The sequence below is a fragment of the Schistocerca serialis genome, chromosome 2 (genome assembly GCF_023864345.2).
Source record: "Schistocerca serialis cubense isolate TAMUIC-IGC-003099 chromosome 2, iqSchSeri2.2, whole genome shotgun sequence".
NCBI classification, from domain to species: Eukaryota; Metazoa; Arthropoda; class Insecta; order Orthoptera; family Acrididae; genus Schistocerca; species Schistocerca serialis.
In genome coordinates this window covers 397,519,226-397,539,766 of record NC_064639.1, presented here as the reverse complement: position 1 = coordinate 397,539,766, position 20,541 = coordinate 397,519,226, and the positions used below count along the sequence as shown (strand labels likewise).

The window sequence follows — 20,541 nt, the reverse complement described above, 5'->3', positions numbered from 1 at the left end:
GTTTAACGTCCCGTCAACAACGAGGTCATTAGAGACGGAGCGCAAGCTCTGGTTAGGGAAATTGGCCGTGCCCTTTCAAAGGAACCATCTCGGCATTCACCTGAAACAATGTAGGGAAATCACGGAAAACCTAAATCAGGATGGCCGGAGACGGGATTGAACCGTCGTCTTCCCGAATGCGAGTCCAGTGTGCTAACCACTGCGCCACCTCGCTCGGTTCACTAAATCGTTCCAGGTAAATACCAGGATGGTTCCTTTGAAAGGGCATGGGTGATTTCCTTTCACATCCTTTTGTAATTTGTGCTTTTGTTCAGTGTCTAATGACAGTGCTGTCAATGGATGTTAAACTTGGAATTTTCCGTCTTTGACGATGTGAGAGAGGCTTGTGACAGGCCTATAGTTGGCGATAGTGGGAGAGTCAGGACAGGTCTTGCATTTAGGACTGTTACAGAGATATGAGCCTTGCGACAAGGAGTGGGAACAGGGGTGAAGTAGGGACAAACAAGGACATTGTGTAGGTTGGGTGGGTGGTAGAATACTACTGTGGGAGAAGGGGTGTAGTTATTTCCTGTTGTATTTTCCAGTGTTCAATTGCTTGTGACTCTGTTGCTCCATATGACATTAATGAATTTAATTTCTCAAAAATGCCATCATTGAATAACACTCCACACTAATTTTCAGGTGTGTACAACATTGAAAAACTGTCAGATTTTAACTGGTGTTATATGAGTTATGGTTTGAATCTTATTTACCATTTTGGGGTTCTACAGACATGTTCATTTGTAAGTAAAAATATCTTTTACTAATTTTAATGTAACTTTTATCTTACCAATACTTTTCTTTATGTAGTCACCATGTGGCAAGTTAACTGTGGATGATGATCTGCATTTTCAGTGAAAATAGAAATAGATTATCTGGTTCTGTGTATATGATGATTTGTTTTTGCAGGTTGTTTAAAAGGATTATTACCTATTAAAAAAATAAATTTTTGCCATCACTCGCATTTTTTCATCAAAAATAATGAAATAAAATAATGAAATTTTTTGCAAATAATATGTCTCTTTTCCAATCAGTGGCTCAATACGTTGTATCAATACTAGGAACAAACACTATCTACATACAGATCTAAAATCACATACCTTGATCCAAAAAGGTACCTAATTTTCAGGAACACGCATTTTCAGTAAACTGCCAGCAACCATTAAAACCTTGGTTTCAGATAAAGCACAGTTTAAACAAGAGTTTGAAAGACCTCTTGATAGGCAACCCCTTTTACTCTGTAGATGAATATCTTAACAGATACTGTCAGTCTGGCTCAAGTTTTGACAGCACTTGGTCACAACAGTCAAGAGCAGGTATTTTGTGTATGATAAAGTTATTAAAAGTGTATAACTGTCTTTCATTCTTACAGTGTATTAATTCTGTACATATTAGCAGTTCCATTTTACTGTAATGTATTCACATATTTTGACAATCTCTAGACAAATGTTCAGGGAAGTGAATATTCTATGTTTTTTATGTTACTTTCTGACATATTCTACACCCAAGAGAACCATCTCATTTTTGGCTCTGGAATGAAAACTGAATCTAATCTAGTCTACTCTCAGCTCGACTGATTAGGCCGTACGGGGCTTTCTTGGAAAAGTGTTTTTTTATAAAAGCTACAATGAGGTCAGTTAGCAAGTTAGGCTGTGGAAAATGGGTTGGTATTCTATAGTAGCCCATTACTCCCCCAAAACTGAAGTCTCTGTAGTTAGAAGTGATTATTGATGGTTAGTGTATCTCCACGAAGTTCTTATTAAGTTAAGCAATTAATATTGAAATAAGAACTAATGTAGTTAATATTACATTTTAGACTAGTGCATTTACTTCTTAACTAATCTATCTATTGAAGGTTTCACTTTTCTAAATGTAATTACATCAAAAAGGAAGTATTTCATAAAGGTCAGCAGTCATGAGTTTGTAAATTTCATAAATTTTGTATGAGCGTAGATATTTGTTTTTGACTAGACGTAGCACTTCAAAGTTAAATTAATTCATGTCTCTCATCCAGAATTTGTGTGGTTATTTAAAAGTTCCTGAAGCAAGTTTATAAATTTGTTTACATTAGCGTTTAGTTACATATTAGTACAGGTTATGAAACTATTGTGTTGTTGAAGTTATTTTCTGCTTTTGTGTTATGTTTTACTATCAAACCATGTGTGACAAGTGTGGCGGTTGCCATAGAAATTTGAAAGAGGGGTGTGTTCTGTATAGATTGTAGGTTGTGGTTTCATTGGGGCAAGTGCAGCGGAGAGGAAACAAGGGTAGATAATGAGGCTCTTCCATGGCAGTGTAGGTTATGTAGAAAGGACAGAAAAATCGCAGAACAGGAGGCAAAGATTTGTGCCCTTGAGGCTGAATTAGAAATCGCAAATTTGGAATTATGTAAGGTAAGGGAGGAAAAGGACTATGGGCGCTGGGAAAAGGTAGCAAGCAAAGGGCGGAAAAGGGAAACAATTAATAAAACTTCTGAAATTCAGTTAGCAAATCAGTTTGGCTTGCTATCTGAAGTAGTGGAGAAAGAGCTTCATTCAGATGTAGTTGAATGTAGGTTGAAGCAGAATACTAGCAAAGACAGGTCAGGATCAAACCAGAATAGCAAAAGAAAAATTCTGCTTATAGGTAGCAGTCATGGGAGGGGTGTGGACCATCAACTTCAGGAGAAATTATGGACAGAGTACTAGGTCACATGTTTTGTGAAACCGAGTGCTAGCCTGTCCAGGTGACAGAAAACTTAGGTCAGCTATGCAAGGACTTTGAGAAGGAAGATCAAGTAATTATAGTTGGAGGAGCAGAAAACAGCCTGACTATGAAGCCAAGATATAGTATTAGGAGTGACCTGGATAAAATAGGAGCAGAAACTGGGCACATGAATTTGGGGTTTGTGACGTCTTTCAGCGCCATGATCAGCCCTGGGTAAACACTGCTGTAAAGCGTTTTAACACTGAGCTGAACGGGATTCTCCAGACACCGGCAAATTCTCACATGAGTGTTGTTCCAGTTGATGCTGTTGGTAGGTGTAGTTACCCTACACATGGCCTGCACCTTAATAGGAAGGGGAAAGATAAGTTAGCTTGTCTATCAGCAGATACTGTAAGGGGGCCCTGTGGTTATTGGGACCCGGCAGACAGGTTTTTTTTTAGTTTAAAGCCAAATTCCAGGCAGACAACCACCAAGGAAAATAGAAGAAAAGAAACTGTATGCACAGCAAATAGGGACAAAGCTAAGGGTGGTATCAACTTACTTCACCACAATATCAGGGGAATAAAAAATAAAGTAGATTAGCTGATTATATGTTTAGATGATCTCAAAAATAAGAATGAGATTGATATACTGTCTGAGCACCATGTAACTGTGGGGATGGAAAATATCAGTATAAATGGGTATAATTTAGCATCTTACACTTGTAGATCTAGTATGGATAAAGGAGAAATTGCCATTTTTGTAAAACAAGGGTACAAATACAGAACTGTTGAAGTAAGCAAATTTTGTGTTGATCAGCACTTTGAGGTTTGTGCATGTGAACTTCAGCTAGATAATGTTGTGTTGATATTAGCAACATTGTATAGACCTCCATTAGGAGATTGGGAGCTATTCATAAAAAAGTTTGACTCCCTATTATGCTGTCTGTTGGACAAAAAGAAGTAGTTCTTAATCTGTGGTGATTTCAGTGTTAACTTTCTAAGCAATTCTGATAGGAAAAGAGAACTAGAACTGTTATTAACAACATGTAACTTAGGATCAGTGATCAATTTCCCTACATGTATAGCTCAGGACAGTAGTACTCTAATAGATAATGTATTTGTACAGCAAGAGGATGTGGTAGATGGATTATCTGACCATGATGCACAACTGATTAACTTGCAAAACCTAACAGGCTGTACACTTCAGAAACCATTAAGTAAAAGTGTGGGGTGCTCAACCTGGTATCTATAGGTCACTATTGAGAAAGTTTAGGAAATGTAAACTGAGAAGATGTATGTAATGAGCCAAATGCTAATGATAAATGCAGCGTATTTCTTGATAAATTTATATCCCTTTTTGAACATTGTTTTCCAAAGAAAATTACTAAATGCAACACACAAACTTTTCAAAGAAACCTTGGATTACTACAGGTATTAAAGTGTTTTCAGACAGAAAAAGAAAACTGTATTAGACAGCAAGAACTAGTAAAGATCCAGAAGTAGTTTTACACTATAAAAATTATTGTAACACACTGAGAACAGTTGTAAGGAAATCAAGAAATATGTATGTTAGAGAAGAAATTAACAACTCTAGCAATAAAATAAAGTCAATATGGAATGTTGTTAGAAGGGAGGCAGGAAAAATAACCACTGGGGTAGGTAGTATTACTGTAGGAGAAAAAATTGGTGAGAATGTTCAAAAGAAAAAGCCAGCCAGTACGTGGAAGAGTCAGTTTTGAAAAATTTTCGTCAGATTAAGCTTCATCTAACAAACTCCTGTGAAAGAAGGAGAATTAGTAAATCTTTGAAAAATAAAGGTTCTGTTGGAGTAGATAACATCTCTAACAAGTTATTAAAACAATGTGTAGCAATTACAGCTGATGTTTTGAGTCGCATATGTAATGCATTACTGACTCGGGGTATTTTTCCAGACAGGTTAAAATATGCCATTGTCAGGCCTCTCTACAAAAAGAGGGAAACCACAGATGTCAATAATTACCAGCCAGTATCCTTGCTTACAGCATTTTCAAAAATCTTCGAAAAAGTAATGTACTCAAAAGTGGATAGCCATCTCATCAGTAATGGGATACTTAGTAAATCACAGTTCGGTTTTCAGAAATGCTGTTCCACTTAGACAGCAATATACAATTTCAATGTCCACATAATAGTCTTTAAATAGTAAAATGTCACCAGTGGAAATATCTCTGACTTATCCAAAGCATTTGATTGTGTGAACCATGACATTGATAGAGAAATTACAATTGTATGGTATAAATGGAACAGCATATGAGTGGTATAAGTCATATCTACAGAACAGGAAGCAAAAAGTCTCTCTATATGCTTCCAGTGATTCAAAGGAGTTTGCCACTTCATCTAACTGAGGTGAAATTACATTAGGTGTTCCACAAGGCTCGATCATGGGTCCCCTCCTGTTCTTGATATACAGTATGTGAATGACCGCCCTTCTTATGTGAAACAAGCATAATTATTAATCCAGTAAAAGAAAGTTTAATAGAAAATGATACAATAAGGTGTTTGGAAAAGTTATTAATTGGTTCTCTGTAAATGGGCTTGCTCTGAACTTTGAAAAAACACAGTACATCCAATTTTGTGCTGCAAAAAGTATAATTCCTTCAATAAACATAAAACATCAAAAGAAGTCAGTAGCCAGGGTAGAGCATACTAAGTTTTTGGGTGTACATATAGATGAGAATCTTAATTGGAAAATTCATATTTTGGATCTCCTAAAGCATCTAGGTTCAGCAACTTTTGCAATTAGAACAATTGCCAATTTTGAGGATGTAGAAATTAGTAAGCTAACATACTTTTCATACTTCCACTCTCTGATGACATAAGGAATAATATTCTGGGGCAACTCAACACTTAGCTGAGCAATTCCACTCGTTCTCTTTCAGTAATATCAGATAGATAATCAGTTGTAAGAATTTTTGATTATATGGCTGTGGTCCCTGATATTTTCCCATTCCTCATTTTTGTCCAGAGTTGCTCTTAACTTCTTCAGAATGTGCTCCTAGTTCTGCAGAGTCTTGCTGACTGACAAGTTGGACTCAGAAGGCAACATAAATGCTGCAGAAAAGGTGCATGGCCAAAGTTTACACATGATTGTCAGAGATAATCCTTGTCAAAGTTAAAAACCAACTAGCGATTGTCATTTGTCGAAGACAAAACTTACCTATTGATTCTGTAGAGCTGTTGTCCATATGTCACTAAAAATCATGGCTTCTTCTTTTCTTTTAAAATCATTCCAAAGTTTTATCATTGTGGATAAAATATTGGTTTTGGAGAACTGCACTTCATGATTTCCCAACTCAAAAGGATGTTCTGCTACAGCTGATTTCTGTATTTTCCCTAGTTGGCAAAGACTTAGTTCCTTCAGCTTTTTGTTCACACTTTCCTTCGTACTTCTAATGTAGACCTTACTACATGTACACAGAATTTTATATACTCTTTGTGCTGTCAGAAGAGGTTTTTTATCGTTTGCAGATCAGAGGGTTTGATATACTTTAGTCTAAAAAACTGGTTTGATGTTATGTTTCTGTAAAATCATTGCAATCTGATCAGAGACTGTTTTAAGAAAGGGGAGAGAAACTGAGTTCTTCCGTTGTTGTGTTTTAATGTTGTTCTTTGGCCTACACTCATTTGGTTGTGGAACTCTATTTACTTCTTTTCCTGAATAACCACTATTCTCGAAAGCCTGAAGCAGGTTTTTTAATTCAGCATCCAGGTGTTCTGGCATGCAAATTCGTGGATGTAGCTCTTATGCGAATGTCTGTCTGCATACGTAACTTTTCAAAAAACTTTGTTTCAAGTTTCTGTTGGTCTGTGTCATAATTAAAATAGCCAAGATGGATATTTCTTTGTCCTTTTCCATTTCCATGGCAAATGGGATGTTTGGATTTATATTATTTGGATAACAAAAGAATTCTTCATAAGCTTTTTTAATCATGTGACCAAACCACAAAAGTATCATCCACAGATACCACTGAGATAGCTTCTAGTTTTCTGTTTCTAGAGCTGCTTGTTCAAATTTTTCCATATAAAAAAATTAGCAGTCATAGGACCTAATGGTTTATCCATTGCGACATTATCAGGTTGCTCATAAAATTGATCATTCAACTGGAACTGATTAGAAGTAAGACAGTGTGTAAAAAAAGAGCTCTCAAATCCCCCAGGAAAATATCCATTACATAAATCTAAACTTTATTAACTGCTATCATAGTGAATAAAGACACTATGTTGAAACTTACAAGGACATCTTCAGGAGTGAGGTGCAGTAAGAGAAAATATCTCAAAAGAAGAAAATGCAGATGAAGTGTGTGTTTCTTTCTGCTGACAACTGTTGTTATGAATAAAGACTATTACTAAAGCAAAATTTAAATCCTTTTAACATCAAGAAGATACAAAAAACTTAAAAACCCTCCAGCTGCAACTGATGAAAACTAATGCTCTGATAAAGCCATCTACCTCATTCAAAAAGACTGTGTGTCCCTGACTTCATGGCCTATCCAAAATTAATGAATTGATCTTCCTATGAGACCCATTGTAATGTTATCAATTCCTCCACATGCCTGGTAGCAAGATATCCAGCAGCTCATTTACAACCATATATTGGGGAAATTTACTCATTTTATTGAGAAATTTGAAAGAATAACATTGGCTCTTGAGGATATTCCTATAAGTTTCAACATAGTTTGACATTGCCTTCTAGTTAGTTTCAATGGAATGATGAATTTTATGAGCCAGGGGTAATGTCACAGTGATTAACCCATTAGATCCTCCATTTGCTAATTTTTATGTGGAAAACTTCGAACAACCAATTCTAGGAAAAGCAAATAGGGAGCATCTCAAAGGTATCAATTTGTGGATGATACATTTGTGACTTGATAAGTGGTAAGAAAGCTTTAGAAGGATTCTATTGTTATCCAAACAATGTAAATCCAAACATTCAGTTTACCATGGGAAAGGAAAATGACAAAGGAATATCCTTCTTTGATATTTTACTTATGAGCATAATGGTAGCTTGAAACATAGAGTTTTTCAGAAAGTCACACAGGCAAAATGATATTTGCTTAAGAACCCCAACTGACATCCACAACAAAAGCAGGGATGTTGCTAAAAGTCGTGTAAACAGATAAAAAAAAAATTTACACAACAGAACACTTTGACGTCAGATTAAAAAATCTGAAGTACGCTTTTGAGAATAGTGGGTATTCAGGAAAAGATGTAAATAGTGTTCTACAACCAAATAATAGTAGGCTGAGGGACAACAATAAAACACAACAATGGAAGAACACAGTTTCTCTCCCCTTTATTAAACAGTTAGTGATCAGACTGTAATGATTTTACAGAAATGTAACATTAAGCGGGTTTTTAGACTGATTAAGAAAGTACATAAACACTGGACAGCGATGCGCCAAACAACAATCACTAGAGCAACAGCAGCTCAGCAGCTCTCTGCATTCCCATCTTGCCCATACTGTTTTGTGTCCTACGGGGTGGGTGACTTGCAACGACTCTAGGAGAAAAGGACATAAAGTGTCTGTGTGTCATTCCCACCCTCGTCATACGGACATGGGCTTGGATGTTAATTGTGTGCCTTCAGTGCTTATGAATCACAACAAACTGTTTATTGAAGTCCAAGTGATGGGCAAAGTGCTCTGAGTACAAGTGGCCACAGGTGCAGCCATGGATTTGCTGAACCCACAAACTTATGTGGATTTGGTGGCATTGCCTCTGGTTACTTAATGTTTGATGAGTTACAACAGTAAATCTGTGGTTTGTTCCTTGACTATTCTGGTAGTGGCTGATGCTGGCAACACAAAGTTGTTCAGTCTGGATGCTTTCAGTGCTTTTCATTTTTCAACTTCAGATATAGTGCACCTCATTTTCCACCAAGTCCCTTACCAAGAATTAGATTCTCTGTGTTCTGAGTTCTTGCAGCTTACATTACCATGAAATCTACAGTGCAGCCCTGCTTTTTCCATGTGCATCTCATTTAAGTAGCTTTGTGTGTTCAAGTGAAATCAAAATTGGACAGGCTGACATTGTTGGGGGTCACATGGTCTTTAAATTGAGTAAGTGGGCTTACCTCTGCCCCCTCCCCCCTCTCCCCCTTTGCAATGGTTAAAAATTGATTTGGTCAACTTTGCCTCTGTGGTGACTTTAAAGTTCCAGTTAACATTTAGTCTATCATTGACATCTATCCCTTGCCCAATCTGGAGGAGTTATTGACTAAACATGCCAGTGGCCAGTTTTTCTCAAAAATTGATTTATCTGAAACCTGTTCAGGGGCTTCATTGTATGAGTATTCTAAAGGTATAAAGTATGAGGATTCTAAATGGTTCCTCTAATAAACATGCCCTTCAAGTTGTACATATGTCTAGACCTCCTGTTTGGTGTGTCCAGCACCCTGGCGATTTTTGGAAGAGTTGATAGTTGCTGTTATGGGCTGCATCAACCATCTCACTTATATTGTCATGATGGGTTCATCCATGGAAGAGTATTTACACAACCTACGCATCTTGTTCACAGTCATATGTACTGCAGGGTTGAAATGCAACTTGACCAAGTCACACTTACTTCAGCTATCGATTGTGTATTTGGGGTTTGAGGTTTCTCAGGGTGGTGTTAAGCCCTTAAGTCGTCATGTCGCTTTGGTCACAGCTCTCCCTTGCCCTACAAATTTCAAAGAACTCCAGTCATTTTTAATTGACATCACTTACAATCATAAATTTATTTCATGTGTGGCTGTTTTTGCCCATCCTCTCAAGGAGTCACTCCACAAGAATGTTCCTTTTCAGTGGATGCCCGCATGAGAGCACATGATCACGCTCTTGCAATTTACATGACATTCTGCTCCTTGTTTGGCTGCTTTCCATTCTGGCACCCACTTCATTTTGGCTACTGATACATCTCGGTATGGACTCAAGGCTGTTCTCACACATCAATATTAGAATGGTTCCAAACCTTCGGTAGCTTAGGTGTCAAAAGCACTCAACTCTGTTCAGCACCACTACTTTAAAGTTGAAAAGGAAGTGCTCGCTATCATCTACACTCTCCAGAAGTTTCTTATGTTCTTGCACAGGTCTAAGTCCCACCTCATTACTGACCACAAGCCCTTGCTTTTATTGTTCGATCCTTCAGCTTCTTTACCAAACAAAGTAGCACATTGCCTTCAGCATTAGGCCTTATTTCTGTCTCACTACAACTATGAAATGCATTTTTGACCTACTGTGCAGCATGCCAGTGGTGATGCACTGTCCCTGCACCCATGGAGCTGGATCCTACTTTTGGTCAGAATGAATTCCTTCATTTTTGTGTAGATGTTGAGGCACAACACACAGTTGAAGGGTATCCTATTGTGGGCTGCCAGATTGCAACTGCTGTAACTGTTGATCCGGTTTGGCATCAAATTATTCACTTTGCCCAGTATGGTTGGTCCAACAGGACTCTGGGCAGTGTTTCTAATCCTTTGCATTACCATTTTGCCCTCCATAACTGCCTTCCAGTATTTGATGGTGGTGTTCTCCTAGCTAAAGATGGACTATTGCCTAGGTTTGAGATCCCGACTGCCCTACAATGAAATGTGTTTGGTCTGCATCAAGAACATTTGGGGGAGGGGGTCTCGCTTACCAAGTTATTGGCCCATCAGCACGTTTCGGTTCACCATAGCCCAGTGGTCACCAAATCTTCTTCCACAGCAGGCCAAATAACTGATAAAATGATGAACACTGGCTGCATCATCATTCTGTACAACATATAGTTACAATAATTTAAAACTGAACATACTAATTTAAGGCACTTAGCAGCGAGCGGCTCTCTGCATGTGTGAAGATATCCTAGGATTCTAAACATGGCATTTAAATTTAAATGGCATATTGTCTTATGTTCCATTCGTTTTATCAAGCATATTCAAATACAGTCAGCAGGGTGGATAAACTGACATAACAGACTGGATCGAGCCTGTGGGACATAGTTTGGAGATCCCTGCCATATCTGCTGCTATCCAAGAGGCAGCACTGCAGGTGATGCACCATCACAGCGTACATGGGAAGACATACATGTTGATTTCCTAAATTTTTACTGGTTGTTGATGCTTTCTCTAAATTACTATACATTATCCAATTTCCTTACAAGTGAAACTACCCATTCCACCCCCCCCCCCTTCCCCCTTAGATTTAGTGGTAAGATGGCCCAATGGATAGCCTGTCAAAAACTGAACACAGATCAAGTATGAAAACAGGAAGAAGGAACACTGAAGTGTGAAAAGAAAAGTGAAATAGAAACATTGAATGGTTCAGGAATAAGAATTTCAGTAAAGGGCAAACTCCAGCAGCAACGGCATTGTGGTTAAGTGATTTTAGTGTTGGACTACCAAATAGGTGACCTGTGTTCAAAACTCCCTCTTGCCCTTCCTTCCCTCCCCCCCCCCCCCCTCTCCCCTCCAACATTATGAACTGAAACTTCCTGGCAGATTAAAACTGTGCACTGAACCAAGACTCGAACTTGGGACCTTTTCCTTTCACGGGCAAGTGTTCTACCACCTGAGCTACCCAACCGTAACTCATGCCCCAACCCCACAGTTAAACTTCTGCCAGTACCTCGTCTCCTACCTTCCCAACTTCACAGAAGCTCTCCTGCAAGATCCTTTCTTCCAGGAGTGCTAGTTCTGCAAGTTTTGCAAGAGAGCTTCTGTGAAGTTTCAAAGGTAGGAGATGAGGTACTGGTAGAAGTGTGGGGGAAGGGTGGGAGTCGTGCTGGGGTAGCTCAGGTGGTAGAGCACTTGCCCGTGAAAGGCAAAGGTCCCGAGTTCGAGTCTCAGTCTGGCACACAGTTTTAATCTGCCAGGAAGTTTCATATCAGCGCGCACTCCACTGCAGAGTGAAAATCTCATTCTGGGAACATTATGAACTGTCCGTTCAGTCATTGAAATGTTTGTTCTCTTTCTGTAGTCTTGGCAGATTTCATACTATACATTGGCTGTAGACTATGAGTCACGTGTTAGAATACATTACTGTCGCAAGTAAATGTGATAGAGAGTGAGAGCAGACGAGATACCACATAGGTATGTCACAGACATGAAAACAACAAATAAACAGATGTGAACTATGTTACAACAAAACAATTCAAGAGTCAAGACTCCCTAAATGGAACAAAACTTCAAGAACTTTAAAAAAATATGTTTTAACAGAGCACAGAGAAACTGTGTGAGTGTGAAACTCTTGAGTTAATTGTTGCAGCTTATGCAACAAACTGTTATATTTTCATTATTTCCTTGGGAGTAATCACATGCACATTCGTACGAACACCTGTATTGGGCAAGGAGACATATCTGACTCACTTATTAGTCATACAAATTAAGTGTGTCAATAAGAGATTCCTATCAAATGACACATGTACTGTCACTAATGCCATGTATGACACACCAGACGTGTATTCCAGTGGAGGATTCATCTGACTTGTCACCTTGTCATCAAACATTTGCAGTTCCCATTCAAAAGCCACCTCTTTTTGGCTGCTAATAGAATAGTTGAAGGGACCGATGACCGTTGCAGTCTGGTCCCTTTAATCCCACAAACCAACCAACCAATAGAATAGTTGTGTAGAATCAACTTACATTATAGGTTCCTGTTGCAATCAGATGTTACACCATGACAAATAAACAAAGTGGAATAAAGCAAACAGCGAAGAAAAAGAAAATGGCATGAGGGAGACCTGAATGCAGCTTGCCCCCTTGGCTGTCCAACATCAAAATCACTTAACCACGATGCCGTCTCTCTCCATTGCTGTTCTATATTGCACTTCTTGTTCTTGTACCGTTCACTGTTTCTATTTTGCCTTTTTTTCACAGTTCAGTACATTGTCTTCCTATTTCCAAGCTTGATCTGTGTTCAGTTTTTGATGTGCTGTTCACTAGACCCTCTTAACACTAAATTGGAGGAGAGTGCAATGGGGAGTTTCCATTGTTAGATGTTTGTGGCTCATGCCTTCAATGATTTCTACGCCTGTCAAGGAACTCTCCATGTGACTGCTGCTCCTTTTCACCCTGAATCTAATGGTGCAGCGACATCTTGGCCACACATTCAGTTTTCAAATGAAGTGTGTCACAGACTCCTCCACAGACGAGAGGCTCCCTGGTTGCCAGCTGTGCAACCTCCTGCATCCCCTCATGCCAGCCAACTAACACCTGTTGGCACAGTGCTCATCAGCTCCTGGCGCTACATTGTGGGCTCATAGGTTCGGCCGCCGACCAAAGTGGATTTCAGCTATGGTCCACAGCTGAGGCCACCACCTTTGTATGGTGTGCACCAGTGATGGACTGATCGTGCATCACCACAGACTTCCCTACTGTGGGGGTGAACCCATCTTCCTTGTGGATTTCACCACCTCCTGCCTCTCCTCTGGGGTTAAGCCTCTGCAGCAACTGCTGCCAGGTCTTCCTGTGATGCTTTGCTGGCTGGGATGGTGCCTTTGGGTCCTTTGACACTGGACCCCTCAAATGATTGACTGGTGCCATCGCCAGTGGCTCAGCCACACCATGTCAAGGGACTGGACATTGATATGCTACCAGCCTCCTTGTCACCAGTCCTGTTTTATGATACTTCACAGGGGAGTGGCCACTGTGCTTCTCAATGGCTGAACCACTTTTGCCCCTACTTACCTGTACTGGCCCAGAATCTCCTGCCATTGCTGTCATCCTCTGCAGTGTCTGCTGCAGAGGCCATGGCTGGTTCAACAGTCACCCTGATACTCACATTGGCAGAGTGTCCTTTTTCCAAAAGAGTGTGGCTGCTATAACCGTGTATGTAATACTTTGATACATGCCGCAGCACTGGGTCGCTGGCACACTAGACTTGGAATATGTCACCAACAGCATCTGCACTACCTGGCCACCAAAGACTGCCTACAGTGGGCCATGTGATTTGTGCACACAGCATGGCATCCACCATCAGAAACTGCTTGTGTCAGTTCTTGGATGGCTTTTGTTTTTGTGTCTATGTTCTCAGCTGTTCTTCGCTTGTATGTTGAGCAAGAATAAACATTTTTTCATTGTGGTCATGTTGTTCGTGTATACATTCCTGATCTTTCATTTTACTTTTATCATTGCTTCTTTGATGTACAGATGGAACAGTAGGGGAGAAAGATTGCATCCCTGCCCTACACCTTTTTAATCTGAACACTAACTCATCACTTTCCATTCTTATTGTTTTATCTTGGTTCTTGTACACAGTGTAAATGACCCACCTTTTGCTATAGCATCTTGAGTGCATGAGCTGTTAAGCTGATTGTAGGAGAGGTCCTGCATTTATCTACAGGGTTGTGTGGATGATGTACTTCTGAAAGCACAGTGGTATTTCTCCAGTTTTGTTTCACAGATTCTACATGCTAATTAATTTCTTGCTTACCTCTTCCTCCAATGATTTTAGAATTTCCAAAAGAATGTTATTTCTCTAACTAGGAGCAAAATGAAACACACAGCTGTAAAGAAGATACAGTTCATTGGGTCATAGTGACATCAACAAGAATACAGTGAAAGTATTTCACCTGTCTCAAATACAATGAACAGCCCTTATAAAGACCCTATCCATGTGACATGTCACTGGTGCAGTGCCATGTGTGCACAGCAGACCTGGTGATGGCAGTCGGTGACCAGGCTGCTCCTGGCGGCCTCCGCTGGTAGTTGCAGGCACATCGTTTGAATGTTGATGCCCAATAGTCATGCCATAGTGGCTTGACTTAATGTCCACTATGGGCAGTTTGTGTAGTAACCAGCAAGTTACTATAGTTATCTGTCCTTTCTGCCTTGTTTCTTTGTATGTCTTTCAAAGCTCTGCCAGACTCTTGGGTCCCCTATGTCTTCCAAATATATATCTACTTTTCCTTCTTTTATATAACTAGACATTTCCTCCTCCACATCTCCCCTATTTGTTTAGTGGAATTCCTTTTGCAGTCTTAATGTTGATGCCATTGCTTTCAATTCCACTTATTCCTATATGGTGAATATGCCCATTCAACAAGCTCTCTCTCTCTCTCCCTCTCCCTCTCTCTCTCTCTCTATCTCTCTATCTCTCTCTCTCTCTCTCTCTCTCTCTCTCTTTTATATCTGTAGTCTCACTCTCTCTCTCTTCATCTTCTACTTGTAACATTGAAATGTAGACCTTAACTGTTATTGTTGGCATTGGTTTGTTGTCAATCCTGATGAGAATAATTCTATCACTGAACTGCACAGTAACTCACTCTTTCTTCTACTTCCCTATTTATAATGGATCCTACTCCAATTGTGTGATTTCTTTTGATATTACCCTATATTCATCAAACCAGAAATCCTTTAATTTCTCCCATTTCACTTTACTGAGTCTTTTAATATCTAGATTGACCCATTTTATTTTCCTTTTCAAATTTTGTAGTGTCCTACCACATTCAGACTTCTTAGATTTCACACTCCAACTCATGACATGTTACTGTTTCACTGATTTCCCAACTATTTTCTCATGGTCCTCTCCTTTTTAGCAGTCTTCTCCTGGAGATTCAAAATGAGGACTAATCAAGAATTTGGTGCCAGTGGAAATCATTGTGGCACTTTTTGGATAGCTGGCCACATTTCCTGTGGGTAAACTTTGTGTGTCTTTAAAGTAGTTGTTTTCATTTCTTTCTGCATCCTCATTCTACTGAACATTACTGATTTGCTGATTCTTCCACTTTGACAAACAGTTTCCTATCTGAAGGGCAAGATTGTATCCTGAACCTTTATCTGATTCTCTGCATTCTTTGACAATGCTTGTGGCAGAATGAGGGTGATACCTTATACCAGAAGACTTTGACCACCATTACTGATTATTTTTGTTCAAAATCTAAACAATGGCTGGGATCTAAATTTTTATCAGTGATGATAGTCACTATCCCTACAGCATGGTAACAGGTAAGTCATCACATATTAGAAGATAAATACTGTATCGATACCTACAGCATTACAGACAACTCTCACAGACCTAGACAGAAGGATTGCACTTCACCGTATGTCAAATGATGAAAATATAAATGTCTCTGAATCACTTAGTACACATATGAGGACTCAAATTTGGAAAACAAATGGCCTTTACCAGGAACACATGATGTGCAACGAATATTTGCACAACCTAATTGTGTTGGCCATTTGGTAAAGCTACTGCCAACAGCCAAAATAAAAAAAATAAATAAAAAAAAAGACAGCATCATAAAACTTTGTTTTTGATGTGGGATGATCACATTCAATAGGAATTCTAATGTTTTAAAAAATAAGTTTACTTTATTTTCATTGAGCACTGCCTCATTTGGGATAATAAAAAGAAGTTTCAATCAAAAGTTACTTGAGTTTAATGTTGAAACGGTATATGTAATAGAACATGGGGGTTCTCATAAAAAAGAGAAATCTAGACTGAAACTAATACTGTTACCTTTACTCTACAATAGGTTTTATCAGAAATGCTTTTTTGTATGATGTATTCTTAAGATATTCTGCAGTAGAGATTAAAGTGAGGCACCTCATACACCACCTGCAAGAATAAGACAAGTAACATGAAGTCCATGGAAATCCAAGGAGGTTGGAGGGTTGGTGTTTAACGTTCCATCTATGACGAGATAAATAAAGGTGGGAAAATTCAAGAGTAAATTGACAGCATATCCTACTATTTTCTTCTTCCGTAAATTATTTGGTTAGCTAGAGATTGGGATTACAGACTTCTGTTACTGTTGTAATAGACAATAATGATAAATGTAAAAAGACCACCTTTCATACAGTATGTAGGTAAGTTTTATCTTTTTGCATTTGTCAGTATATTTCCGTACTTACTAAACATGCATAATAGATGAACAACAGCTAACTAACATAAATAGACTGCAATAGTTATTTTCTCAGGTTTGCAGTAATTTTGCTAAGAGTTCCTGCTTCAACTTTGTTTTCATTAGAAAACCTGCAAAATGGCTAACCTTTATTCAGTTGATTTGTTTTCACATTCATAAATGTTTTCATTATGACTTCATTGTGACAGCTCTCAAATACACAACAGCAAGCTTTTTGAGGGTTGTGAGAGAGGGAAGGAGAACAAGTGGAATGCCCAGAGTGTTTAGTACACCCTGCCTATGCCTCAGGAAATACTAAAAGAAAAAGATCACAGCAAATATACACCCTAGAAAAAGAAGGTTTACATAAAACTTTTTGTGGATGAAGGAAGTCACAAGGTAAACATATTAATTTTATCAGTGATTTTTGTTTCATTGGCATTAGAACATGATCCAAGGCATATTTCCCTGCTTAACATTTTGTCTTCCACCGCTAAAGACATCTTCAGAACCTATAAAGACTTGCACAGCAGATTCAAAATTAAACAACTTCAGTGTGCTATCTGAGTTCTGATGATGTCTCCACTGTTGGAAAACAAAGTGTTAAGAAGGGAAATATGCATTGGTCCATGGTGGTCTACTGCCCATGAAACAAAAATCACTGACATGAATAACAACTTTGTAGGCCTATAATCAGATTATTTTTTGAAGTAGGACTCTACACTTTTTATTACAAATTATAAGTTGTTGCCAAAAACTAACTTACCTTTGGTGGAACTGTCATAACTGTAATAATTCTTTTATGTCCTTCAACCCTCATCTGGGAAATTACGAAGAGATGAAGTGCTAATGTGGTACTGCTACGATGATGATGACCAGGAGAGGAAGAATCACTGACTACTCAAGCAAGCATCAGATGTTGCAAACATTCAACTTACTTCTAAAGAGTCATATGTGTACATTTTGGTTGTTCATCGTTGTATCAATGTGTCTTTATCAGGAAACCTCCTAAAAATAGTAACTGAACTAAATTTCAGGGCATTCTTGTCATATTCAGTTTTAGTTCTTGCATAGTCTATTGCACATGCCATCTTTAAGAAAGCTTGGAAAAAGTCCACTTCTTGGTGATGGACTATGGTAGGTAAATAATTAATGTTTTATTCCTTTTGTTGGAGCTCTCTGTTACACAGAAAATATCTTGGCCATTTTATTCTCTAGTATTTTCATTTCAGAGAAAAAAAACTGTTGACATGTTGTATTTATAAAATTTAACATGTTATATAATATTTTAAATTACACTACTGGCCATTAAAATTGCTTCACCACAAATATGACGTGCTACAGACATGAAATTTAACCGACAGGAAGATGATGCTATGATATGCAAATGATTAGCTTTTCAGAGCATTCACACAAGGTTGGCGCTGGTGGCGACACCTACAACGTGCTGACATGAGGAAAGTTTCCAACCGATTTCTCATACACAAACAGCTGTTGACCAGCATTGCCTGGTGGAACGTTGTTGTGATGCCTCGTGTAAGGAGGAGAAATGCATACCATCACGTGTCCGACTTTGATAAAGGTCGGATTGTAGCCTATCGTGATTGCGGTTAATCATATTGCAACATTGCTGCTCGCATTGGTCGAGATCCAATGACTGTTAGCAGAATATGGAATCAGTGGGTTCAGGAGGGTAATACTGAATGCCGTGCTGGATCCCAACGGCCTCGTATCACTAGCAGTCAAGATGACAGGCATCTTATCAATATGGCTGCAACGGATCGTGCAGCCACATCTCGATCCCTGAGTCAACAGATGGGGACGTTTGCAAGACAACCATCTGCATGTACAGTTTGGCGCCGTTTGCAGCAGCATGGACTATCAGCTTAAAGACCATAGCCGCGATTACCCTTGATGCTCTATCACAGACAGGAGCGCCTGCGATGGTGTACTCAACGATGAACCTGGTACACGAATGGCAAAAAGTCATTTTTTCGGATGAATCCAGGTTTTGTTTACAGCATCTTGATGATCGCATCCGTGTTTCGTGACATCACGGTGAACGCACATCGGAAGCTTGTATTCGTTATCGCCATACTGCTGTATCACCCGGTGTGATGGTGTGGAGTGCCATTGGTTACACATCTCGGTCACCTCTTGTTCGCATTGACGGCACTTTGAACAGTGGACGTTACATTTCAGACGTGTTACGACCCATGGCTCTACCCTTCATTCGATCCCTGCGATACCCTACATTTCAGCAGGATAATGCACAGACTACATTTTGCAGGTCTGTACTGGCCTTTCTGGATACAGAAAATGTTCGACTGCTGCCCTGGCCAGCACATTCTCCAGATCTCTCACCAATTGAAAACGTCTGGTCAATGGTGGCCAAACAACTGGCTCGTCACAATAAGCCAGTCACTACTCTTGATGAACTGTGGTATCGTGTTGAAGCTGCATGGGCCTGTACCTGTACATGCCATCGAAGCTCTGTTTGACTTAATGCCCAGGCATATCAAGGCCGTTATTACAGCCAGAGGTGGTTGTTCTGGGTACTGATTTCTCAGAATCTATGCACCCAAATTGCGTGAAAATGTAATCACATGTCAGTTCTAGTATAATATATTTTTCCAGTGAATACCCGTTTATCATCTGCATTTCTTCTTGGTCTAGCAATTTTAATGGCCAGTGTAAGTGTGCTTTTAATGCCACATGCAAATGTTATTAGACTATATCCTGTATAAAATTATGCAGGTAACACATGATACAAATATGCATACTCTTCTGCTTACCAAACATTTTTAAACACTGAATGTATTGTTTATATTTCTGTTTCAGTGGTCGGGTATAAATATAAATCACATCATGTGCCCTATTGGTGTTGATCCATTCTATGGACAGTACTATCGGATAGCCACAATTATTCATGAGGGTATTCTGTGCCCACTAGTTTCAAAAACATATTGCATGCTGGCGGCATTTTTCCTTACAAAATTTGGTCCCACAAAAGTTAAGAATACTCTGGAGTTTGACATGAGTTCATGGGCCCAAGGGGATAGAGGACCAGGTAAACGAAGTTCCTTAAAACAAAGTCCACAGGCAAGTCCAGAAAAACATTCACCAGAATTTCACTCTACGAATAACGGCTGTCATCATATTGATTAAGACAGTATCTGTATAATTTTTGTGTAAATTGTAGCAGCTATGCTGTGTTCTTGTAGCCGTCAGTACTATTTTAGTAAATATTTATTTCAGCAAAATGAAGCAAAGAATGAAACTCTTTATAATTCTTTACAAGTTTGCCACAAAAGCCGAGATGATTTTAATTGTATCAGTTGATTGTGTTAATCTAGTCGTTTTCAGATTTACATTTTTTTTTTTGACTGGAGGCATTTTAGGTATCTACCTAGATATCTACCTAGATTGACTGTACAAGTGCCTTTAAGAAGGGTTTTTATACCAAACTCAATTCTTTTAAGTTTTACAATTTAATTTAATAACAGCTGTGTATAAAATGAGATTATTGAGGTAGTGTACCTACATGTAAAAGGTAGTGCCTGTTCCTTTTAGGATATCATCACAGTGTTAGTGATAAAATGGTAGCTGTTGTTGCAGTGAAGATGTCCTTATTTATGTGTGATACATTGAATGTGTGAATACTCAATATGATATTGTGAAATGTGTACTTAAAATACAATGTGTATGTATTCAGTTATTGCACAGTTAAATGCTGTGAATGGCATCTGCCTTAAAATGTCTTAATTATGTCGGAAATTGTGCTATTCCACTGACAGGCAGGTACATAATGGTATGTTGTTCAATGATCTGTATTACTTTATCCCTTATTCTGTGACTTGAATTGTGTTTTAGCAAACACAGTTTCAGCTAACAGCACTGAAACATGAATTTTAATTCTGACTGTTCTTAGAAAGTACTGTATTTACTTTTTCAAAGTATCATAATTTTTTGCATT

At 38.8% G+C, this 20,541-nt stretch overlaps 1 protein-coding gene across 1 annotated transcript in view; it reads left to right on the top strand.

Annotated features, from left to right (window-relative positions):
• Nucleotides 1-19,876, top strand: part of LOC126455567 (transmembrane protein 164) — a 163,728-nt gene extending 143,852 nt beyond the window's left edge. Inside the window, exons 4-5 of the mRNA XM_050091320.1 lie at nucleotides 682-782; nucleotides 19,407-19,876. Coding sequence (XP_049947277.1) covers nucleotides 682-782; nucleotides 19,407-19,733 — 428 coding nt within the window. The 3' untranslated portion in view covers nucleotides 19,734-19,876. The remainder of the gene's footprint in view (nucleotides 1-681; nucleotides 783-19,406) is intronic.
• Nucleotides 19,877-20,541: the final 665 nt, after the last annotated feature.